This window comes from Chelonia mydas, chromosome 4, assembly GCF_015237465.2.
Source record: "Chelonia mydas isolate rCheMyd1 chromosome 4, rCheMyd1.pri.v2, whole genome shotgun sequence".
Taxonomy (NCBI): domain Eukaryota; kingdom Metazoa; phylum Chordata; order Testudines; family Cheloniidae; genus Chelonia; species Chelonia mydas.
This window is the reverse complement of record NC_057852.1, coordinates 142,245,352-142,271,615: the sequence shown is the minus strand read 5'-3', so window position 1 is coordinate 142,271,615 and position 26,264 is coordinate 142,245,352. Positions and strand designations below refer to the sequence as shown.

The 26,264-nt window shown below is 45.7% G+C and overlaps 1 protein-coding gene across 2 annotated transcripts in view; it reads right to left on the bottom strand.

Moving 5' to 3' along the window:
- SEMA4F (ssemaphorin 4F) overlaps positions 1 to 26,264 on the bottom strand; it is a 134,453-nt gene that overhangs the window by 30,847 nt on the left and 77,342 nt on the right. For both annotated transcript variants that reach the window (XM_037898566.2, XM_043545100.1), the window contains 5 exons: positions 17,354 to 17,448; positions 16,609 to 16,702; positions 15,532 to 15,651; positions 11,197 to 11,339; positions 3,170 to 3,345 (listed from right to left, as the gene is read on the bottom strand). In XM_037898566.2, coding sequence (XP_037754494.1) covers positions 3,170 to 3,345; positions 11,197 to 11,339; positions 15,532 to 15,651; positions 16,609 to 16,702; positions 17,354 to 17,448 — 628 coding nt within the window. The remainder of the gene's footprint in view (positions 1 to 3,169; positions 3,346 to 11,196; positions 11,340 to 15,531; positions 15,652 to 16,608; positions 16,703 to 17,353; positions 17,449 to 26,264) is intronic.

Genomic DNA, 26,264 nt, shown 5'->3' with positions numbered 1-26,264 from the left:
CAATATGAAGTGGAGTAGACCTGCTTCCTTGAATAGGCATTCCTCCCTGTGGTGACCAATATGGCCAAGGTTGATAAAGATGACGTGGGGGAGAATGCATGGGTGGATACCAGCCAGGGGACTCCCTGTGTGAACCTGACCTCTTTTTGTGAGAATCATTCCTAGATTCTCTCTCAGCTTCCCACTGTGCCACCCAAGGGAGAGATGAGGCATGGACATGGGAAGATCCTCCACTCTGTTCAGCGGAGTAGGAAAAGTAGTAACTTCCAAGGGAGAAGCCATTCTGCCAGGTACTCTTGGTTTCAGGCCTGAGAATATCTGTACCGGCACAACACAAGACTGAGGACTGGTTAAAGACAACCAGTGCCTAGCCTTTCCCTTAGGGTTAGAAGGCAACTGAAGGATTTGGGGCCTAGCCTGGGAAACAAGCAGAGAGAACTGGAAGTGCTGGCACAGTCAAGGAATTAGGATGTGATTGGAACAGAGACTTGGTGGGACAACTCACATGACTGGAGTACTGTCATGGATGGATATAAACTGTTCAGGAATGACAGGCAGGGCAGAAAAGGTGGGGGAGTTGCATTGTATGTAAGGGAGCAGTATGACTGCTCAGAGCTCAAGTATGAAACTGCAGAAAAACCTGAGAGTCTCTGGATTAAGTTTAGAAGTGTGAGCAACAAGGGTGATGTCGTGGTGGGAGTCTGCTACAGACCACCGGACCAGGGGGATGAGGTGGACGAGGCTTTCTTCCGGCAACTAACGGAAGTTACTAGATCACAGGCCCTGGTTCTCATGGGAGACTTCAATCACCCTGATATCTGCTGGGAGAGCAATACAGCGGTGCACAGACAATCCAGGAAGTTTTTGGAAAGTGTAGGGGACAATTTCCTGGTGCAAGTGCTGGAGGAACCAATTAGGGGCAGAGCTCTTGACCTACTGCTCACAAACCAGGAAGAATTAGTAGAGGAAGCAAAAGTGGATGGGAACCTGGGTGGCAGTGATCATGAGATGGTCGAGTTCAGGATCCTGATACAAGGAAGAAAGGAGAGCAGCAAAATATGGACCCTGGACGTCAGAAAAGCAGACTTTGACTCTCTCTCTCACACAGTGTGTGTGTGTCTGTCTCTGCCTGCCATGCTGTCTCCCTTCCCTCCATTTGTGCTGCCTTGTAGAGTGTGAGGCTACATTAACAACGTGTTAACTCTTGAGGGCTCAGCCAAGTGCTAGTTCATCATATAGCCGTAAGGCATTCCCTGGGAAATATTCTACCCTCTTCCACCCTCTGACTCCACCACCTAAACCAAGCTTCACAATCATCATTGCTGTGCACAGTATTAAATTGTTTGTTTAAAAAACTTGTACTGTGTATAAATATATATACTATAGTCTTTTGTCTGGTGAAAAAATTTTCCCTGGAACCTAACCCCCCATTTACTTTAATTCTTATGGGGAAATTGGATTCGCTTAACATCGTTTCGCTTAAAGTCACATTTTTCAGGAACATAACTACAATGTTAAGTGAGGAGTTACTGTATAATGTGGGTGCACCACTGGTTGAAAGACTATACTCAAAGAATAGTTATCAATGGTTTATGGTCAAACTGGGAGGACATATCTAGTGGGTTCCCACAGGGATCTGGTACTACTGAATATTTTCATTAATTATATCAATAACGGAGTGGAGAATATGCTCGTACAATTTGTGGATGACACCAAGCTGGGAGGGGTTGCTAGCACTTTGGAGGACAGGACATTTCTCAAAATGACCTTGAGAAATTAGAGGATTAGTGTAAAATCAGCAAGATGAAATTCAATAAAGACAAGTGCAAAGTACTACACTTAAGAAGGAAAAATTAAATACACAAATACATATCAAATGCACAGCTACAAAACAAGGTGGGCAGTAGTACTGCAGAAAAGGATCTGGGGGTTATAGTGGATCATAAATTGAATCTGAGCCAACAATGTGATGCAGTTGAGAAAAAGACTAATATTCTGGGGTGTACTGACAGGAGTGTCAGACACAGGAGAGACATATCCTGCTTTGTTTAGCACTGGTGAGATCTGAGCTGAAGTACTGTGTCACATGTTAAGGGCTGTTATAAAGAGGACTGTGATCAATTGTTCTCCAAGTCCACTTAAGGTGGGACAAAAAGTAATCCGCACCAAGGGAGATTTTGGGAAAAACTTTCTAACTCTAAGGGGAGTTAAGCTCTGGAACAGGCTTCCAAGGGAGGGCTTGGAATCCACACCACTGGAAGTTTTTAAGAACAAGTTAAACAAACACCTGCCAGGGATCTAGGCACAGTTGGTCTGGCCCCTAGTAAGGGGCTGAACTAGATGACAGCTCAAGATGCCCTTCCAGCTCTACGTTTTTAGGATTCTATGATATTAGAATATCCTCTTCTATTGTGGAGAGATGATGGGGGGGCCCTAGGAAAAAAGGAAACCGATGAAAAGTTTTGGATTTTGGTAAGGGGGGGTTGTTTTTATAAAGCCAACAAGGAGAGGAAACCTAACTAAACTAACTCTACCTTCTAACACTAATTATAGACATTAGTAAGGTAATAGTTAAGTCGCACAAAGCAAGGGACATGGACACTGCAGGGGTTCTGTCTCACAGCCATGGGCTTTAAGGAACTGAGCAGTGGCTGAGCCTGCTCAACCTTATATGCCTTCAGTTACTGGGGGAAATGCAAGGACATCCAGGGTGCAGACAGGGACACTGCTATTGCACACATGGGCCGTATGTGCATCAAGAGTGGAATCTGTGTGGACAGTCACTCAGACAGAAACCGAAGTTCCCCAAAACACAGTGTTTCCACATTAAAATGATCTGAGCTACACACAAGATGAACAGCTGTAACTAGGAGTGAAGAGAATAAAAGCAGTCAATGGACTAAAGGACCAGGATGCTCCCACTTGCTGCTTTAGCACCTGTAAGGAAGTGAGAAGTTGTGAGGATTTTGCATCCTTATTCTATCCTTGCATGGAGCATTGCATTGCTTGAGACGATATACACCTGGCTCTGCTGGCAGAGATGTCCACAGGGACTCAGACTTGGTGTGCAGAGCACAGCCATATTACGAGACTGAGGATCACTCTCCTTTGCATACCAAGTCCACTTTCCATTCAGTGAGCACCTGCCGGAGCCAGGAAAGGCACCCACCTCTGGGCTGAGAAGATACCATAGAACACTGCAGAAGTCCCGTTTACAGAGTGCAAGGTAAATACATCTTTCAGTAGATTGAAGTTGGTTCCACTCTCTGGATCCAAGCAAATCAGCTGGGTCTTTAGGAAAGTTGTCCACCGCTTCTGCAGGGTCTTCAGGCCTCCCAAGTCTCCCTAGAGAGAGAGAGAGAGCAGAAAGGAGACATTTACACTCAGGAAAAAGAGGATTAATCTGCTGCTCACAGCTTCTAGCAAGAGCTTATCTTAACTCATCCAAGCATCTTGGCTATTCTTCTGTTCAAGCATTAGCACTGTGCTTTCATTAGGGGCTTTTATGACCAACAGGTCCATTCCAGTGTCCTCAATCACAGAAGAAGGCAGCCCCAAGATTAGGGGAGGATATGTACATAAAGTCAGACTGGAAATAAAGCATACATTTTTAACCATGAGGGACGTGACGGATTCTCCATCATTGACAAATTTTAAATCAAGATTGGTTGTTTTTCTAAAAGATCTGCTCTGGGGATTATTTTGGGGAAGTTCTATGGCCTGTGTTATACAGGAGATCAGACTAGATGATCACAATGGTCTCCTCTGTCATTCTAATATATTTTGTAGATTCCAAGGCCAGAATAGAGGAATGACACTACACATGAAAGAAAGCAGAGAGCCATATATAGTGAAAATCTTAAATGAACCAAACTGTACCACAGAATGTCTATGGATATAAATTCCCTGGTTGAATAATAAGAGTTTAGCAGTAGGAATATACCACCAACAACATAACCAGGATGGTGATGGTGATTGTGAAATGCTCTGGGAGAGTAGAGAAGCTCCAAAACCAGAAAACCCAATGGTAATGTGGGATTTCAACTATCCCCAAAGTGACTGGGTACATGTCACCTCAGGACAAGATTCAGAGAAAGTTTCTAGACACCATTAATGACTGCTTCTTGAAGCAGCTAGTCCTGGAACCTACAAGGAGGGAGGCAATTCTTGATTTAGTCCTAAGTGGAGCACAGGATCTGGTTTAAGAGGTGAATATAGCTGAAACACTGGGTAATAGCAACCATAACGTAATTATATTTAACATCCTTTGGGGGTGGGGGTGGGGGAGGGGAATACCAAAGAAATCCACCACAGTAGCATTTAACTTCAAAAAGGGGGACACCACAAAAATGAGGTTTGTTAAACAGAAATTAAAAGGAATTGTCGCAAGAATAAAATGCCTTCAAGCTTCATGGAACTTTTTAAACATACCATAATAGAGGCTCAATTAAATGTATAGCCAAAATAGAAAATGCAATAAAACAACAACACGCAGATCAAAAAAATGCCACCATGGCTAAACAACAGTTGAAGAGGTTAGAGACAAAAAGGGAAACCTTTAAAAACTGGAAGTTCAATCCTACTGAGGAAAACTAAAAGGAGCTTAAATTCTGGCAAGTCAAGTGTCAAAGGAAAATTAGGCATGCCAAAAAAGAATCTGAAGAGCAACTAGCAAAAGAGACAAAAACTGACAGCTAGGGTGACCGTATGTCCCAGTGTTATAGAGACAGTCCCGATATGGTGCTTTGTCTTATACAGGAGCCTATTACCTCCCACCCCCACCCCAATTTATCTGGTCATCCTACTGACAGCAAAGAATTTTAAGTGAATCAGAAGCAGGAAGCCTGCCAGACTGACTGGCAGTGGGGCCACTGGATGATTGAGGTGCTAAAGGAGGCTCAAGGAAGACAAAGCCACTGCGGAGAAGCTAAATGAATTATTTACATTGGTCTTCACTGAAGATGATGTGAAGGAGATTCCCACAGCCAGGCTATTTTTGTTAGGTGACAAATCTGCAAAACTGTCCCAGACTGGAGGTGTCAATTGAGGTGTGTTTGGAACAAATTGATCAGTTAAACAGTAATAAGTCACCAAGACCAGATGGGTTTCAGAGTAGCAGCCATGTTAGTGTGTATTCGCAAAAAGAAAAGGTTCAAGAGTTCTGAAGGAATTCATACAAGCAATTGCAGAACTAATAACCTATTGCTTAAATCAGCTTCTGTACCAGATGACTGGAGAATAGCTACTGAAATGCCGATTTTTTAAGAAGGCTTCAGAGGCAATCCTGGCAATTACAGGCCAGTAAGCCTAACTTCAGTACCAGGCAGACTGATTAAAACTATAGCAAAGAACAGAATTATCAGGCTCACAGATGAACATGATATGTTGGAGAAGAGTCAACTCAGCCTTTGTAGAGGGAAATCATGCCTCACCAATCTACAATTCTTTGAGTGTATCAACAAGCACACATACAGGTTGATCCAATTAACACAGTGCACTTGGACCTTCAGAAAAACTCTGACAAGTTCCAACACCAAAGACTCTTATGCAAAGTAAATAGTCATGTGCTGTTCAACACATTCATAAATGACCTGAAAAAGGAGTGAACAGTAAGATGGCAAAATCTGCAGATGATACAAAATTACTCAAGATAGTTAAGTCCAAAGCAGACTGGAAAGAGTTACAAAGGGATCTCACAAAGCTGGGTGACTAGGCAACACAACAGCAGATGAAATTCCATGTTGATAAATGCAAAGTAATTCACATTGGAAGTCATAAGCCCAGCTACAAACACACAATGAGGGGATCTAAATTAGCTGTTACCACTCAAGAAAGCTCTTGGAGTCACTGTGGATAATTCTCTGAAAACATCTGCTCAACGTGCAGTGGCAGTCAAAAAAGCTAACAATGTTATTATCTTTCCTAATGGTTCCTAAATCAAAAAATGTAATGCCACTATATAAATCCATGATATGCCCACACCTTGAATGTCCATGCAGTTCTGGTCATCCCATCTCAAAAGGGATATGTTTGAACTGCAAAAAGTGCAGAGAAGGGCAGCAAAACTGATTAAGGGTATGGAACAGCTTCTCTATGAGGAGAGATTAAAAAGACTGGAACTGCTGAGTTTAGAAAAGAGATAGCTGGAGGGCTCTGCTAGAGAATGGTGTGGAAAAAGTGAATACAGAAGTGTTATTTACTCCTCCTCTTAATACAAGAACCAGGGGTCACACCCAATGAAATCAATAGGCAGCAGGTTTAAAACAAAACAAAAGGAAATACTTCTTCACACAATGCACAGTCAACCTGTGGAACATGCTGCCAGGGGACGTTGTGAAGCCCAAAATTATAACAGGGTTGAAAAAAGAATGAGAAGTTCATGGAGGATAGGTCCAGCAATGGCTATTAGCCAAGATGGTCACGGATGCAACCTCGTGCTCTGGGTGTTGCTAGCCTCTGCCTGCCAGATAGCGGGAGTGGATGACAGGAAATGGATCACTCAACAGCACTATTCTGTTCATTCCCTCTGAAGCTCCTGGCACTGGTCGCTGTTGGAAGACAGGATATTGGGCTAAATGGACTATTAGTCTGACCCAGTATGGCTGGTCTTATTGTAAACCACTCTCAACAGGCCAAGATAACAGAAAAAAAGCTTCAATTGGCAGAATACATAACCACCAGAGGCGGTATTAAATTATTGATGAATGATCTTGAATGCAAGCTTGTCAGATTTCACAAGCTACCCAAACTGGGCATGGTCTGTGTTACAGCTAACATAGCATGTTAGACAATAGATGAGCATGTGTAGCTGTAGCTGTGTTGGTCCCAGGATATTAGAGACAATTCATATAGGAAAACAATAAAAGACAAAAACACCCTGTCACCTGTGGATGAACACTTTTCACAAAGTGATCACCCTATATCTGACGTCTTAGTCCTCATCTTCAAAGGAAACCTGCACAACACTTTCAAAAGACAAGCCTGGGAGCTTAAATTCACTATTCTGCTAGACACTAAAAATCATGTACTGGACAGAGACACTGGATTTATGGGTTATTACAACAATCTGTAACTCACTAACCCACCCCCGCTTTTGTGTTAACAGACCACTCTACCTTGAATGGTCCCTAATAATACATGCTAACTTATACTAAACAATCTGTTTCACCTTGCATTTAGCTGTGATGCGGTAAGTACCTTTCCCAGACCTGAAGCAGAGCTCTGTGAGACTCAAAAGCTTGTCTCTCTCACCAACAGAAGTTGGTCCAAAAAAACCAAACCAAAACAAAACAAACCCCAAAAAACATTATCTTACCCACCTTGTCCCTCTAACAGATGAGCATTGAGCTTTGCAATACACAGACAGGCAGACTCCCTGATCATGGAATTTACAGTGATAATGAAGGTAAAGCCCCTCCCTGCGCTGCACAGCAAGCTGGACTTAGATTCTGCAACGGCACACTGGAAGGTTTACAGTAGATGCAGATAATTTACAAATGAAGCATTTTTATTAAGCATGGATGTAATCAGTAGTCAGTATAGCAACCTGTGTTCTTTATTTCTGTATTATTGTAGAGCCTCTAGTGGCTTTCGTACTGACAGATTGACTCCTGCCTCCGATCAGCCCATGATGCCATCCTGCACCACCTACTTGTAAATTTTCAAACAAGCACCTTCCATGCTTTTTCCCATGCTGCCTCTTGAGCGTGGAAGGTGCTCCTCACAAACATCTGCAAAACTAACTCACTGTTTTCCTTCAAATGCCTTCTTAAAACTGCTGTGAAGCCTACAAAAACTTGACAACGTTAGGCTGCTGGTTCACTGACACCCCTGTCTTTTGTGCTGACCAATACTGTCTCATTGTTTCCTTGAACTCTGTCTGTATCCATCTGTCATTTCTTGTCTTATACTTACATTGTAAGCCCTTTGAGGCAGTGACAGCCTTTTGGGTTTGTATTTTGCACTAGCACAATGGGCTCTTGGTCCATGACTGGGGCTTCTAGGCAGTATGATAATATAAATAATGACAAATAAGAGCCAAATCACACATCAGAGCCCCGTTGTGCTGGGTGCTGCATAGACACAAAGAGAGGCACTGTCCCAAAGAGTTCATAACTTAAGACAAGCAGGAACAGGTGGACATAAGCAGCTAAGGAAGTGGGGGAGGGCATACTGGGGTAACATGGCAGAAAGACACACAGTTACAGATTAGTTTTTAAAAGGTATTCAACAAGCAATCAACTTTAATGACACTGGAAGACCCTGCCTAGCCCTTCAACCTGGCTATTTACTATTGATGTCACAGCAGAGGTGGGGCTTGGAAAGGGTCATGGAGGAGGATAGGACAGTCTTTATGGATTAGCTCGCGGAGGGAAGAGGAGCCATGGAGGAAAGCACAGAGATGCTTGTGGGAGATGCAGACAAGCAGGACATGGATGACGGCCCATATGATGGAGAGGAGGAGACTGCACAGGAGGCAGTGCAGAGGAAGTACAGGCAGGAATATCCGGGCAAGCAGCAGGAGCTGAGGACAGAGATCATGGAGAAGTTAGAGGAGATGAGGCTGAGAGGCAGGAGGGAGAACTAGGAGTTCAAAGAAAAGGAGTACTTGTGGCACCTTAGAGACTAACCAATTTATTTGAGCATAAGCTTTCATGAGCTACAGCTCACTTCATCGGATGCATACTGTGGAAAATACAGAAGATGTTTTTATACACACAAACCATGAAAAAATGGGTGTTTATCACTACAAAAGGTTTTCTCTCCCCCCACCCCACTCTCCTGCTGGTAATAGCTTATCTAAAAAGTGATCACTCTCCTTACAATGTGTATGATAATCAAGGTGGGCCATTTCCAGCACAAATCCAGGGTTTAACAAGAACGTCTGAGGAACGGGGGGCAGAGGGTAAGGAAAAAACAAGGGGAAATAGGTTACCTTGCATAATGACTTAGCCACTCCCAGTCTCTATTCAAGCCTAAGTTAATTGTATCCAATTTGCAAATGAATTCCAATTCAGCAGTCTCTCGCTGGAGTCTGGTTTTGAAGTTTTTCTGCTGTAATATCGCAACTTTCAACTTGTTTTTTCCTTACCCCCCCGTTCCTCAGACGTTCTTGTTAAACCCTGGATTTGTGCTGGAAATGGCCCACCTTGATTATCATACACACTGTAAGGAGAGTGATCACTTTAGATAAGCTATTACCAGCAGGAGAGTGGGGTGGGGGGAGAGAAAACCTTTTGTAGTGATAAACACCCATTTTTTCATGGTTTGTGTGTATAAAAACATCTTCTGTATTTTCCACAGTATGCATCCAATGAAATGAGCTGTAGCTCACGAAAGCTTATGCTCAAATAAATTGGTTAGTCTCTAAGGTGCCACAAGTACTCCTTTTCTTTTTGCGAATACAGACTAACACGGCTGTTACTCTGAAACCTGTCATAGGAGTTCAAAGGGAGCCCACAAGGCTCACCAGGAGCTGAACACGCTCTGCGGGTGCAGTGAGATAGGTTATTTTTGCAGTGGAGATTTGGACAGAGATGAGAGGTAGGTGTGTGTCAGGGAGACCAGAGAGGAGGAATTTGCTGTGGTGGAGGTGCGGATGTCCAATGCCAGGACCGGAGTTTGGCTGTGTGGATGGAGAGGAGTGGATGGAATCTGGAGATACAGCAGGGCTCAATTTAGTGATGGAATCTGATCAGGGATGGAAGATGTTCTTCAGGAAAACCTAGAGAGCAGAGGGGCTCCAAGTCCACATTGACACCCCTGGCTCCAAGCGGTGGCAGGACATATTGTGCTCCTGACAGCGAGATGTAAAAGTGAGGGCCTTGCCATGTACCATCACTGCATATCCCATAGGTTCTTCTGGCAGAAGCAGGTTTCCAGTTCTGGTTGTGATGGTGCACCCCATAATGCTTTATGGGAATATGCTTATGAATGTAACATATCTCTGTAAAGGTTATGATCTACTAAATATATTCATCCTATTTGTATGCATGTATCATTTTTGTATTCAAAATTATGAATATTGGCTATGTACTTGTTTAATTTTAAGTAGCCTCAGTGAAGCAGTTGGTCAGAGCTTCCTGAGAAAAGACTATTCTCAGTAAGTGCCCAATCAAGAAACACTTAAGCCAACAATGAACTTGGAGATGCCAATCCACATCTGAGCTTTCCCAGGAATGTGGCCTGGCTGGTAAGGAATTCAGTCATGCATGGACCTGTGACTTGCCCATGTGACTCCAAAACTCCATCTTTGAGCTGAATTCTGGATAGGAGAGAGGAGGGGGACCACCCACAAGAGAAAGTCTATTTAAGCCCCTGAAAACCTCTCCATTTTGTCTTCAGCTGGCTCAAGAGATAGCCTCTCCACACCCAAAGGTTACCTAAAAGAGACTGGAACAAAGGACAATAACCTCAGGGGTGGGAGCGATTGCTGGACCCAGACAAGAAGGAGACTAGTCTGTAAAAGAAGCTTACTGGATCATCTCTGAGGGTGAGATTTCAGCAGTAATCACTTTCTTACTGTATTAGGCATAGACTTCTGTGTTTTATTTTATTTTGTCTGGTAATTTACTTTGTTCTGTCTGTCATTACTTGGAACCACTTGAATCCTACTTTTTGTATTTAATAAAATCACTTTTTACTTATTAATTAACCCAGAGTATGTATTAATACCTGGGGGAGGGGGGGGGGGCGGGCAAACAGCTCCATCAGTGCTACAGAGGGCAAACAAATTTATGAGTTTACCCTACATAAGCTTTATACAGAGTAAAACAGATTTATTTGGGGTTTGGACGCCATTGGGAGTGGGCATCTGAGTGCTGGAACAGAAACACTTCTTAAACTGTTTTCAGTTAAGCTTGCAGCTGTTAGGGGACATGGCTCAGACCTGGGTCTGGGTTTGCAGCAGGCTAGCGTATCTGGTTCAAACCAGGCAGGGCACTGAAGTCTCAAGCTGCCAGGGGAAACAGGCTCAAGGGTAGTCTCAGCACATCAGTTGGCAGTTCCCAAGGGGTTTCTGTGATCCAACCCATCACACTAGTGTCCTGGCCAGATAAGGGTAATTACTTTTTACCTCCTCCTGAGAGTGGCAGACACCCTCGGACTGGCAGGCAGCTTTCACTTTGCACAGAAACTGCCAAGTGCCTGTGAGGCCATCCCCTCCCTTCTGCATTGTGGGAGCCCTGGGGATCGTACCTTGCAGACTCTGGCCACACGTGGGACCCTCACTTGTTCATAGAAGTCGTACTCTCTGGCTGTCTCCGTGAAGAAGAAATAGATTTTGTCATTCTCTCCACTCTCGTCCCCTCTCAGGAAAGTGGAGCCCACAAAGACTGGGTCTATGGATACAGGTGAGAGACCATCATAACAGGAAATGAACTATCGGAGCTTCAAATGCTGAACAAGGCAGATCCCTCCCCCCCACACACACACGTGACTACCACTGTTCCTGGGCAAAGGGCCAGTATATTGATATCATCCCTACCTGCCATGGACACTGCTTTTTTTTGCCTCTGTCTTCATGTACAAGGTCAGCTCCCAGACTGCTGCACTGGGCAGCACAGCATGGGGAGGAGGTGACCAGCCCTCTGTGGAGAAAGAAGTGGTTCGGGACTATTTAGAAAAGCTGGATGAGCACAAGCCCATGGGGCCGGATGTGCTGCATCCGAGAGTGCTAAAGGAGTTGGCGGATGTGATTGCAGAGCCATTGGCCATTATCTTTGAAAACTCATGGCGATCAGGGGAAGTCCCGGATGACTGGAAAAAGGCTAATGTAGTGCCCATCTTTAAAAAAGGGAAGGAGGAGGATCCTGGGAACTACAGGCCAGTCAGCCTCACCTCAGTCCCTGGAAAAATCATGGAGCAGGTCCTCAAGGAATCAATTCTGAAGCACTGAAGGAGAGGAAAGTGATCAGGAGCAGTCAGCATGGATTCACCAAGGGCAAGTCATGCTTGACTAATCTAATTGCCTTCTATGACGAGATAACTGGCTCTGTGGATGAAGGGAAAGCAGTGGACGTGTTGTTCCTTGACTTTAGCAAAGCTTTTGACATGGTCTCCCACAGTATTCTTGCCAGCACGTTAAAAAAAGTATGGATTGGATGAATGGACGATAAGGTGGATAGAAAGCTGGCTAGATTGTCGGGCTCAACGGGTAGTGATCAATGGCTCCATGTCTAGTTGGCAGCCGGTATCAAGTGGAGTGCCCCAAGGGTCGGTCCTCGGGCCGGTTTTGTTCAATATCTTCATTAATGATCTGGAGGATGGTGTGGATTGCACTCTCAGCAAGTTTGCAGATGACACTAAACTGGGAGGAGAGGTAGATATGCTGGAGGATAGGGATAGGATACAGTGGGACCTAGATAAATTGGAGGATTGGGCCAAAAGAAATCTGATGAGGTTCAACAAGGACAAGTACAGAGTCCTGCACTTAGGACGGAAGAATCCAATGCACCGCTACAGACTAGGGACCGAATGGCTCGGCAGCAGTTCTGCAGAAAAGGACCTAGGGGTTACAGTGGACGAGAAGCTGGATATGAGTCAATAGTGTGCCATTGTTGCCAAGAAGGCCAATGGCATTTTGGGCTGTATAAGTAGGGGCATTGCTCGCAGATCGAGGGACGTGATCGTTCCCCTCTATTCGACACTGGTGAGGCCTCATCTGGAGTACTGTGTCCAGTTTTGGGCCCCACACTACAAGAAGGATGTGGAAAAATTGGAAAGAGTCCAGCGGAGGGCAACAAAAATGATTAGGGGACTGGAACACATGACTTATGAGGAGAGGCTGAGGGAACTGGGATTGTTTAGTCTGCGGAAGAGAAGAATGAGGGGGGATTTGACAGCTGCTTTCAACTCCCTGAAAGCGGCTTCCAAAGAGGATGGATCTAGACTGTTCTCAGTGCTAGCAGATGACAGAACGAGGAGTAATGGTCTCAAGTTGCAGTGGGGGAGGTTTAGATTGGATATTAGGAAAAACCTTTTCACTAGGAGGATGGTGAAATACTGGAATGTGTTACCTAGGGAGGTGGTGGAATCTCCTTCCTTAGAAGTTTTTAAGGTCAGGCTTGACAAAGCCCTGGCTGGGATGATTTAGTTGGGCATCAGTCCTGCTTTGAGCAGGGGGTTGGACTCGATGACCTCCTGAGGTCCCTTCCAACCCTGATATTCTATGATTCTATGACACTCTCAGGGGCCAAGAGGAGGCAGGATTCACTTGGCATCTTCTCTTTATGTCATCGGCCACTGATGGGCTCAAAGACTCCCACCTCTGTCCCCCTCAGAAACATCCATCTCCCCCCTTCTCTCTGTCCTCAGATCCCTTAGAGACTTAGCATGGGCAGCATCTTGGACCCTAGACTTCAGAAAAGCAGACTTTGACTCCCTCAAGGAACTGATGGGCAGGATCCCCTTGGAGAACAAACAAGAGGGGGTAAGGAGTCCAGGAGAGCTGGCTGTATTTTAAAGAATCTTTATTGACGTTGCAGGAACAAACCATCCTGATGTGTCGAAAGAATAGTAAATATGGCAGGCAACCAGCTTGGCTTAACAGTGAAATCCTTGCTGATCTTAAACACAAAAAAGAAGCTTACAAGAAGTGGAAGATGGGACAAATGACCAGGGAGGTGTATAAAAATATTGCTCAGGCATGCAGGAGTGAAATCAGGAAGGCCAAATCACACCTGGAGGTGCAGCTAGCAAGAGATGTTAAGAGTAACAAGAAGGGTTTCTTCAGGCACATTAGCAACAAGAAGAAAGTCAAGGAAAGTGTGGGCCCCTTACTGAATGGGGGAGGCAACCTAGTGACAGAGGATGTGGAAAAAGCTAATGTACTCAATGCTTTTTTTGCCTCTGTCTTCACGAACAAGGTCAGCTCCCAGACTACTGCATTGGGCAGCACAGTATGGGGAGGAGGTGACCAGCCCTCTGTGGAGAAACAGGGTTCGGGACTATTTAGAAAAGCTGGACGAACACACGACCGTGGGGCCGGATGCACTGCATCCGAGGGTGCTAAAGCAGTTGGCGGATGTGATTGCAGAGCCATTGGCCATTATCGTTGATAACTCGTAGCAATCGGAGGAGGTCCTGGATGACTGGAAAAAGGCTAATGTAGTGCTCATCTTTAAAAAAGTGAAGGAGGATGATCCTGGGAACTACAGGTCAGTCAGCCTCACCTCAGTCCCTGGAAAAATCGTGGAGCAGGTCCTCAAGGAATCAATTCTGAAGCACTTAGAGGAGAGGAAAGTGATCAGGAACAGTCAGCATGGATTCACCAAGGGCAAGTCATGCCTGACTCATCTAATTGCCTTCTATGACAAGATAACTGGCTCTGTGGATGAGGGGAAATCAGTGGACATGTTATTCCTTGACTTTAGCAAAGCTTTTAATACGGTCTCCCACAGTATTCTTGCCAGCAACTTAAAGTAGTATGGGCCGGATGAATGGACTATAAGGTGGATAGAAAGCTGGCTAGATCATCGGGCTCAAAGGATATTGATCAATGGCTCCATGTCTAGTTGGCAGCTGGTATCAAGCGGAGTGCCCCAAGGGTCAGTCCTGGGGCCGGTTTTCTTCAATATCTTCATTAATGATCTGAAGAATGGCGTGGACTGCACCCTCAGCAAGTTTGCAGATGACACTAAACTGGGAGGAGTGGTAGATATACTGGAGGGTAGGGATAGGATACAGAGGGCCCTAGACAAATTAAAGGATTGGGCCAAAAGAAATCTGATGAGGTTCAACAAGGACAAGTGCAGAGTCCTGCACTTAGGACGGAAGAATCCCATGCACTGCTTCAGACTAGGGACCGAATGGCTCGGCAGCAGTTCTGAAGAAAAGGACCTAGGGGTTACAGTGGACGAGAAGCTGGATATGAGTCAACAGTATGCCCTTGTTGCCAAGAAGGCTAATGGCATTTTGGGCTGTATAAGTAGGGGCATTGCCAGCAGATCGAGGGACGTGATCGATCCCCTCTATTCGGCATTGGTGAGGCGTCATGTGGAGTACTGTGTCCAGTTTTGGGCACCCCACTACAGGAAGGATGTGGAAAAATTGGAAAGAGTCCAGCAGAGGGCAACAAAAATGATGAGGGGACTGGAACACATGACTTATGAGGAGAGGCTGAGGGAACTGGGATTGTTTAGTCTACAGAAGAGACGAATGAGGGGGAATTTGATACCTGCTTTCAACTCCCTGAAAGCGGCTTCCAAAGAGGATGGATCTAGACTGTTCTCAGTGCTAGCAGATGACAGAACGAGGAGTAATGGTCTCAAGTTGCAGTGGGGGAGGTTTAGGCTGGATATTAGGAAAAACTTTTTCACTAGGAGGGTGGTGAAACACTGGAATGGGTTACCTAGGGAGGTGGTGGAATCTCCTTCCTTAGAGGTTTTTAAGGTCAGGCTTGACAAAGCCCTGGCTGGGATGATATAGTTGGGGATTGGTTCTGTTTTGAGCAGGGGGTTGGACTAGATGACCTCCTGAGGTCCCTTCCAACCCTAATATTCTATGATTCTATGATCTCCATTGGTCACTCACCATTCAGCCAGGTCACTGAGATCTCTGTCCGGATGCGCTCCTCAAGGTTTCCTGTTGCTCTGGAGATGATGGGCTGCGTCCCCAGGAAGTTGCTGACAGTGGCAGCATACAGGACACCATCTAGAGGAAGGTCCAAGATGTGACAGGTGTGAAAGACACAGAGGACCAATGTGCAATGCAGGAAAAGAGATGGGGGAGGGGAAAGGAGTACACCGTGGCCAGGCTGTAATGCAGAGCTGTGCCTGAACCTATAAGGAAAATGCGGCTAATCGGGCTTTGATGTAACATCTGGATGGCAAGGAGAGGCTGGATTTTACTCCATTTTCCACCCAGGTTCATCAGCAGCTGGTTTAGAATGCTAGTGGCTACCACTTGTGGCCTCGGTGCTAACCCAGTCACATGGCACCCTTCTCCAGTTGGAGATGGAAGGGAATCTTCCTAACCAAGTCAGCCACTGCACTCTGCCTGGCTCCCCATGGCTCAAGCACGGGCAAGACGAGGACCAGGTTTGGGAGATTCTAGGTCATGGGGACACACTGGGCCTTGGTAGCCTCAGTCTGGAATGCTCAGGTCAGTGTATTTAAAAAGCGTTCACTTTCAAACACTAAATGGCTCAAGGTGGTGCAGACCTCATGTGGTCTGCGCCAGCTCCTGGACTGGGCAGCAGCAGATGCCGCTCTGTGATATGCGCTATGTAATTTGTATCCCTCTCCAGCTCCGGGTCGGGACATGGATTGTGGCGTTTTACACATAGGTCACCGGTTCCATTCAGAGATAGATAGTAATCCCAGGAAGTCATTGCCCCCATGTGGTGACTCTGGGGAATGGAGGGCTGGTGCTTCTGTCCAGTTCCTAATAGACAGATGTCCACATTGCAACTGTAACTAACCGGCCCTGCAAGCAGTCTCCGCAGAGGAGGCCAAGGACTGAAATCCCTTTACACCTGGATGGTGAGGGAAGCTTGTTCACTTGCTGCTGCTACCCCCAACATGCTTCTTCCTTCCAGAGCCACAGTCTTGCTCCTTGCACTGAGTTCCAGACCAAACCAAAATGCCGCTGACACTGTGACAAACGTACCGACCATTACGGCTGCTGACTGTTGCGTAGGCTCAAAGGGGCATTTCCCCCGGCCACTTTCCTGCCGCTCCACACTGCTGAAATTGGCCACTTTCTGCAATAAAAGCAGAGAAAGTTCAGCCACCCCATTTGGGTTTGGGGAGGGGTTAACAGACACCACCCCCCTGCAGGCTGTCTGGGGTGGGACAGGCTGATGTTAAGCTGGACTGTGTGGACTCTCAATGGTGGAAGCCCCAGGACTTGTCCCCTCCCTTGTTTAACTTGTTACTGCAGCCAAGAGAGCATTTATTTTTTGCTGCAGTACTTCGTTACGAAGGCCGTTAACCACTCACTGGAGGCCCCAATCCTTCCCTGGGTTCCTGCCTTACTACCACCCCACTCAGGACTAGAAATTTAATATATAGAGGGAATGTTCTGTGGTTAAAACACTGCCTGGGGCCTCAGGAGGGTTCAACCCCTGGTTCTGACACAGACTCCTGGCATGACCTTGGGCAACTCACTTCTCCTTCTGCAAAATGGGGATACTACTTCCATAGCTCACCAAGAGGCTGAGGGTGTATTCCTTATGGCCTCTGAAAGCTCAAACCAGGGTGATGAAGCCACAGAAAAGCCTCTCATTAGCTTTAGGTTCATCCTTCCTGATCTCTGCCCGTTTCCCCAAGCAGGCAGCACTGGACTCTTCTCCTGGCCCATTCAACCCTCCCTTTACTCCCTCCCCCTTCCCCAACAGGCACTGAGCCCTTACAATGAAGCCACACTGTGGATCAAAAGCAAAGGTCCCGCAGGTGTAGAGGTGGCTCTCATCAGCAAACTCCAGAATGCGGATGTAATTATGACACTCTGCCTGCAGGGACAGAGCAAACAGTCATGACACAGGCACTGTGAAAAGCACAACCAGCCACTGATGTCAAGGATTGAGTGCAAGAGGAGAGGAGCGCATAGACGCCGACTCCGTGGATGCTCTGGGGCTGGAGCATCCAAGGGGAAAAATTAGTGGGTGCTCTTCATGCACCAGCAGCCAAGGTCCCCACGCCCCCCCCCACCTCCTCCTCCGCCTCCTCCCAGCTCCTCCCTCCCTCCCAGAGCTTGCCGCCACCAAACAGCTGTAGCAAACACTGTGAGGGAGTGGGGAGGAGCAGGAACGTGGTGGGGATTTGGGGAAGGAGTCGAATAGGGGCAGGGAGGGGGCGGGGACAGGGTTGGAATGGGGGCGGAGACTTTGGGGAAGGGGGTGGAATGGGGGCGGGAGAGGGTGGGGCAGGGGTGGAGTTGGGCAGGGCCGGGGGCATCAAGCACCCAACGGCGCCAGAAGAAGTCGGCGCCTATGGAGGAGCAGACCCCTCTTACTCAGGTAAGTAGTAATTGCAGGGAAGGCCCTCACAGCCATTTCAGTAGGTGACATCACTACTCAATTCCAAGCAGTAACTGACAACATGCTGGGAACACTGTGTGAATGTGTCATGCCCACGAGTATGCCCGACTTTTCAGCCAGCAGAGCCAGAAGAAGCACCTAAGAGAATCTTTACCATGAAGGACAGACCACGAAATCATAGAAATGCAGGGCTGGAAGGGACCTTGAGAAGTCATGAAGTTCTATCCCCTGCACTGAGGCAGAACCAAGTAAACCTAGAACATCCCTGACAGGTGTCTGGCCAACCTATTCTTAGAAACCTCCAGTGATGGAGATTCCACAACTCAGACTCAAAGGTTAGAAGGAACCATCATGATCATGTAATCTGACCTCCTGCACATCACAGGCCACAGAACTCCACCCTCCCATTCCTGTAATAGATCCTTCTTCACCTTTCCCCGAGTTACTGAAGTCCTCAAATTGTGGTTTAAAGATTTCAAATTACAGAGAATCCACCTCCATTGGAAGCCTGTTCCAGAGCTTAACTACCTTTATCGTTAGAAAGTTTTTCCTAATACAGTAGAACACTGTTTAACCATCTTTCTGTATTAACTGAACCGAGCCCCTCCGCTGGGGCTTGACAGCACAAGCCCCGCCCATTCTCCTGATTATCCAAATTTTTGATTATGCGATCGGGCCCTGGTCCCAAGTAGATCGGATAAATGGGGTTCCCCTGTACCAAACTGAAAACTCCCTTGTTGCAGATTAAGCCGTTTACTTCTTGTCCTACCTTCAGTGGACATGGAGAGCAATTGATCACTGTCCTCTTTACAACAGCCCTTAACATAAGAACAGCCATACTGGGTCAGACCAATGGTCCTTCTAGCCCAGTATCCTGTCTTCCAACAGTGGCCAATGCCAGGTGCTTCAGAGGGAATGAACAGAACAGGTAATCATCAAGTCATCCATCCCTTGTCACCCATTCCTAGCTTCTGGCAAACAGAGGGTAGGGACACTTCAGACCATGGTTTTGCATCCCTGCCACATTGGCTAATAGCCATTGATGGGCCTATCCTCCATGACCTTATCTAGTTCTTTTTTGAACCCTGTTATAGTCTTGGCCTTCACAACATCGTCTGGCAAGGAGTTCTACAGATTGACTGTGCGTTGTGTGAAGAAATACTTCCTTTTGTTTGTTTTAAACCTGCTGCCTATTAATTTCATTGGGTGACCCCTAGTTCTTGTGTCGTGAGGAGTAAATAACACTTTCTTATTTATTTTCTCCACACCAGTCATGGCTTTATAGGTTTCAGAGTAGCAGCCGTGTTAGCCTGTATTCACAAAAAGAAAAGGAGTACTTGTGGCACCTTAGAGACTAACCAATTTATTTGAGCATAAACTTTTGTGAACTACAGCTCACTTCATCGGATGCATAAAGTGGAAAATACAGTGAGGAGATTTATATACACACAGATCATGAAAAAATGGGTGTTGGCACAGTTGGCAACGGGCTTTGTTGCAAGGATAGGTTCCTGGGTTAGTGGTTCTGTTGTGTGGTTGCTGGTGAGTATTTGCTTCAGGTTGGGGGGCTGTCTTTTCCAATTCCAATATATCTTTAATTGAGGTGGGGTGACCAGATATGCACACAGTAGTCAATATGTGGGTGTACCATGGATTTATATAGAGGCAATATGATATTTTCTGTCTTATATTTATCCCATTCCTAATGATTCCCAACATTCTGTTCGCTTTTTTGACTGTCACTGCACATTGAGTGGATGTTTTCAGAGAACTATCCACAATGATTCCAAGATCTCTTTCTTGAGTGCTACCAGCTAATTTAGACTCCCATCATTTTATATGTATAGTTGGGATTATGTTTTCCAATGTGCATTACTTTGCATTTATTAACACTGAATTTCATCTGCCATTTTGTTGCCCAGTCACCCAGTTTTGTGAGATTCCTTTTTAATTCTTCGCAGTCTGCTTTGAACTTAACTATCCTGAGTAGTTTTGTATCATCTGCAAATTTGGCCACCTCACTGTTATCACCCTTTTTCCTGATCATTTATGAACATGTTGAATAGCACTGGTCCCAGTACAGATCCCTGGGGGACACCACTATTTACCTCTCTCCATTCTGAAAACTGACCATTTATTCCTACGCTTTGTTTCCTGTCTTTTAATCAGTTACTGATCCATGAGAGGACCTTCCCTCTTATCCCATGACTGCTTACTTTGCTTAAGAGCCTTTGGTGAGGTCAAAGGCTTTCTGAAAATCTAAGTACACTATATCCACTGGATCCTCCTTGTCCACATGCTTGTAGATTGGTGAGGCAGGAGGGGGGAGGGATAGCTCAGTGGTTTGAGCATTGGCCTGCTAAACCCAGGGTTGAGAGTTCTAATCCTTGAGGGGCCATTTAGGGGTCTGGGGCAAAAACTGGGGATTGGTCCTGCTTTTAGCACAGGGTTGAACTAGACGACTTCCTGAGGTCCCTTCCAACCCTGATATTCTATGATTCTATGACTTCCCTTTAAAAAAAAACCATGCTGACTGTTGCCCAACAAATTGTGTTCATCTATGTGTCTTGACAATTCTGTTCTTTACTACAGTTTCAACCAATTTGCCTGGTAATGAAGTTAGGCTTACTGGTCTGCAATTGCCAGGATTGCGTCTGGAATCTTTTTTCAAATTGGCGTCATATTAGCTATCCTTTAGCCATCCGATACAGAAGCTGATTTAAATCCTGGGTGAGAGTAAATAAAGAAGAAATTCTGCCCTGTTTTGCTACAACAGGATCCTTTGATCCCTGGTCATGCACTATCCAATGAACTGCCTGGGGCAGGGATGGGGTGGGCCCGCCAGGATCTCTGCACAGCATAGACCACACCGCTGGTTCCCAGACCCAAAGCCTAATAAACATTTACCGTCCTCAAGGCCCAGTTCTAAGCCAAATCACCCCACGCCCTGTTCTAAGCCAAATAGACCATGCAACAGCTCTCAAGGCTCCTGTAGCCCTAGGGCTCAAAAAGCAGGTGGGATTGGCTGGGAAAGCTTGGGGCCTGAGGGGCAGGGCAGAGAGACTATCATAAAAGAAATATTTCCATGGTACAAGGGACAGCCAGCACCTGCTAGCAATAATGTTTTTAAAACTTTAGAAAATGGTACCAGGGTTGAAGTGCAGCAAGACCAGAGGTTTATTATTATTTAAAAAAAGTGTCCTACTAGAGACAGATTGAAGCATATGTACAGGAGGAAATGCAAATGCCCAGGGTAAATTCCTCTGCTTCTTTCCTTTTGTGCTAATAAAAGTAATCAGAAATAAAACAGAAGTAGGGAGAGGGACAGAGAAATTAAATGAGAAAAACATAATTGAATCCAACTCACCAAATGGAGTCCTAGATGCTTGCATCCCCGTCCCATCCTACCTTCCTCTTCTCCCTACAACTGTTGGTTAAACTCACTTGCTAGGTCTGGTCTTAAAATGTAGCTCCCAATCCTGCCAACAGCTACATGAGTATGTCATAGATTTGCTACTGCAGAGCGGCTCCTCATGGTGAGACCCAGCTTTGCAGCCCCACATCCTCACTCTCCACCTTACGACTTTGTGGTCTGTGACTTGGCCCAGCAACCTGGTCAGGCTAAGCATCCCACTAGAAAAATTAGTGATTTCTTTTGACTGAGGTGGTAAATCAAAGACCCAGAAACTCTGAGATACTTCCCACAGTGATGTTGGAGACCCCAGGGCATGGCCACTAGTTAAGTCAAGGGGATGGAAGGCCATAAGGCTCGAGGAAGTCTCCCTGCTGTAGGCCTTAGGACTTCTTTTCAACCCCCCTTAATAGAAGCCAGGCCTGGCTGGTTTGAGTAAGCTCTTTTGCTTTTAAAATAATGTTGCAGCCGCAGATAATGCCTCATAGTGTAAGGTTTGCTGACGCCAAGTTAAAGATAACAGGAGAGACAGCTACAAGGCCAGACAGGATGTGCTGGTTGTTTAAGTTGCTAGGAATGCTTGTTAGAGGTTGCAGGAAATAAACATTGTTGTAACCCATATAAGGAAGGCAGAGCATTTGTGCAAAGCTTTGATTGGCTGATGTGTAGTGTAGTAGCATTAAGGAAGATAAAAGTGTGTGTAATGACCTGCTCTGATGTGCAGGATTTGAGATTCTATTCTCCCTGTACCTTGTTTGCGGCTGCAAATAAACTTTTTCTGCTTCTCCACCCTGTTGTGTTTATTGGGTGACGCTCACCGGGCAATGAACCCCTGCTGTTGTTTGCCTCTGGGCACTGGGTGCCGGCAACAGTGAGAGAACAGGCTTTGACCAGGTGCAAGACACTATTTTTCAAATCAAATTATGAACGTCTGAAAACGTGCCACTGACATTTGTTTGGAAGGAAATCGCAGGCACACAGACACTATGGCGGTGGGCACCTCATCCAGCCTGAGCACTGAAATTTGCTGCTATTGCCCTCAAAATGCGTCTGGCTGAACCAAAATTTAAAGGCAGGAGCATCAATAAAATTCTTACTACCACAGCAGAGCTGCTGGGCTTACCTCTAACACTCCTTCTCCCAGACCAGATTGACATGTAGAAAGTGGAGGTCTGGCAGCAACCCAGCTCCTCCTATTCACAGTCAGATTCAGACAGCGTCTAGGGGCTTGACTGTCTCAGAACACAAGGCTCACCTGACCAGAACAGGGATGCATGAAGCCTGGTCACTCATCTGACAGGAGCTAGCACCAGGTGCTTCAGAGGAAGGTAGGAGCACCCCCCAGCCCCCGCAGACAATAAAGGGCTACCTGCCAGAAGGTAAGCTGTTGGTTATACATAAAGCAGGAGGGTCTGTCCCTTGCACATGTTTATCCTATTAAATGTAAGTGGACCATCTGTTTATCAGAGAAACATTCCACCTCTCTCTGAATCCTGAAAAGCTCTCAACTCCATGATACGCTATGGCAAGGGGAGTCCATAGATTTATTGGGCACTGTGTGTAAAAAATTTCCTATGATCTGTTTTAAATTGGTTTCCTTTCAATTTCATTGACTGCTTCTTTGTCTGTAGTGGTAGAGGATAAACACGATTCTCTATCTACCACTCATCTAGACAGTGATTTATTTGCATGACAGTAGCACCCACAATGTGCTAGGTGCTTTCCCAAAGTACAGAGTAAAGTCCCTGCCCTAAAGAACTCACAAAACCTCTCATGTCCTCTCTCACTAGCCTTCTCTACTAATTAAACATAGTCCTAATCCTTTTACTATCTCCTCACATGGAAGTCTTTCTACATCCTAATCATTTACCAACCATTCCCCCAAACATCCTCTACGTCTTTGTTTAACTCCCCTCCAACCCTCCCCCACCCCTTTTTATATACAGGGTGAACAGAACTGATTCTGATAACCCAGGTGAGGGTATGCCATTTATTCCTATCATGGCATTACAACATTCTGGGTATCCTTTGCACCCCAGTCCTTATATATCCTGCCATACAAATAATACATAATAAAAACAAGCGAAGGTATTACGAGGTTACCAAATGTACTCAACTGAGATTAGGGTTCCATTGTTCTGGGTGCTGTACATGCCCCTGAAAAGAGACAACCGCTGCCTGAGAGCCTGAAGCCTAAACAGGAGACAGATATGGAAGGTGAAACAGGCATAGAGAAGTAAAGTGACTTAACCAAAGTCACTTGGCAGGTAAATGGCAGAGCCCAGGTTTCTTGACTCCCAGTCCCATGCCCATCCACTAGATTAGGTTACCTCCTCTGACATTTATCAGGGAGAAAGAACTGATTCAAGGCTGAAAAACCAGAAAGGACTAGAGAGGCTGAGGGCACGTATAATGCCAAGGTCTCAGAGATCTTTACTGAGTGCTTGGCCCCTCACTACAGCCAGAGAGGACTGCCCTCAGAACAGAGAGGATTGTGACAGGCAGAGTTTATTGCTGGTGCTGGAAAAGATCAAAACCCTCAAAGGAATGAAGCCCAAAGAGCACTAATGCAGTAAGCCCGGTCCCGTTGATGACGGACATTCGATTGGCAAGCCAGGAGCATATGAAAATGGGCTCATAATGGAAACTGCTTTGTGACTTGAGTTTACCAAGCACCATCAGACCTGGGAACTTTACTTCTATGCAGCTGAAAGCCTAAACTGATTATTTTTGCATGAAATCAGTGCCCAGGATGAGCAGGAAAGGGGGCCAGGGGAAAGTGCAATCCACCGGCACTCCCCCAAGGAATGCACCTCACACATATAGGATGGAGAACCATATTTCAGGAATCAGTGACTCTGAAAAGACCTTGTGGATTATGATGGAAATCAGATGAACATGAGCTCCCCATGTCATGTGGTAGCTCAGCGAGCAAATATGATTCTTGGATGTATGAACAGAGGAACATCGAGTAGGAGCTGGGAGGTGATCTTACCCATATATACAGTATTAGTGAGACTATTGCTGGTTACAGTTTTGGTTCCTGAAAAGGCAGTTGACAACTGAAAAGGAGAGCTACAAGAATGATTCAAAGTCTGAAAAACCTGCCTTATAGTGAGAGATTGAAGAAGCTCAATCTGTTTAGTTTAACAAACAGGGCTAAAAGATCATCTGATCACTGTCTACAAGCACCTACAGGGGGAGATGATTTCTGATGGTAGACTGCTTCTTAAAACTAGTAGATAAAGGCAGAACAATATCCAGTCAACAGCTGGAAGCTGAAGCTAGACAAATTCAGACTAGAAATAAGGTGTAATTTTCAACAGTGAGGATAATTAAACATTGGAACAATTTACCTGGGGACAGTGCATTTTCTGTCACCTGTCAGTTGAAGGTTGTATAACCAAAGCCAAAAAGGGATTTTAGGTATACTGCCTCTGCATTGGTCAGTGACCAATCTTCTGGCAGTAATCTCAGGGGAGAGGCGTGACATTACATCCCATGTTCTTTATGGAAATATGGTTATGATATGAATATGGTATAACTGAGATATACTTTATGTAAGATGGGTCTTGTAAGATGTCACTGGAAAAGTTTTAATTTACCAAATGTGTTTATCCAATTTGTTTGCATGTATCATTTTTGTATCTGATGCTGGGAATATTGACAATGTCTCTGTATTTCAAATGTGCTACACTGGATGTGGCCAAACAATGTTAGTGGTTTATTGAAGAAATGTACAGAAGCATAAGAATTATCCCAGGAACTGTCTGCAATAGAAACCTCTCTGCGATAGCCCTACACAATGGGAACTGTTTGACCCAGGTCACAGCAAAAAAGCTTTCCAGCAGGTGGGGGGGGGGGGGGGGGGGGGGGGGCGGGAAAGAGATATAAAAGAGGGACAATGACAACGTGAGGGGTCCTCACTCGCCCTACAACAACACACCTGAAATCACCTGAGGAACAAAGACTGAACTGTGAGAAGTGATGGTCCCAGGCTAAAATCTTTAGCCTGTGTAAGAAAACCTGGGAAAGCCAAGGCAACTTGGGCCTTAAGAATCTGTCAGCCTGTTTATCACTCAGGGTGGGAATTTGTTAATTTGTAACCTACCTATTGAGTATGTTAAGTTCAGTCTCCGGCTTTTGTTTATTTACTAAGGCAATCTGCTTTGTTCTGTTTGTTGAATCACTTAAAATTCACCTTTTGTCATTAATAAACGTATTTCTTGTTTATAATAAAACCCAGTTTGTAATTTCTAACTGGGGGGCAAGAAGTCGTGCATCTCCCTCTTCTCATTGTGGAAGAGGGTGAATTTTATGAGCTTGCGCTGTATAGATATTTCTATACAGTGCAAGACAGTAGTATTTTGGGTTTATCTTCCAAAAGGGGTAGGCACATGAGTGCTGGGGGAGCCCTCTCACACAGAGCTGACTTCAGTCTGTGTCTGCAGTGGGGTGTGGCCCTACCTGCGTGTGTGCTGCAAGAGGCCAGAGAGCCTAATTCAGCAAAGCAGTGAGAGGGAACCCAGGCTACTTAAGCAGGAGAGACTCAGTGAACTCCCAGTACATCAGGTGGCATCCCAGAAGGGGGGTCCAACCCATCACACTGTAGTCTAACTTAAGATGTCTCTCCCTAAAAGATGCTATTGGTTAAACACAAATTCTGGGCTTGATGCAAGAATCACTTGATGAAATTCTCTAGCCTGTGTTAGTAACTAGGTCAGACTAGATCATAATGGTGTCCCACCTCCCCACCCGGCCATCCCCAGGGGCATTAAAATCTATTAAATCAAGAGGCCATCATTGTGAGGGCTTGAATCCAGGGGAGGAAAGCGTCACTTGGCAGTACACCATATCAGCGCTCCCAATCTG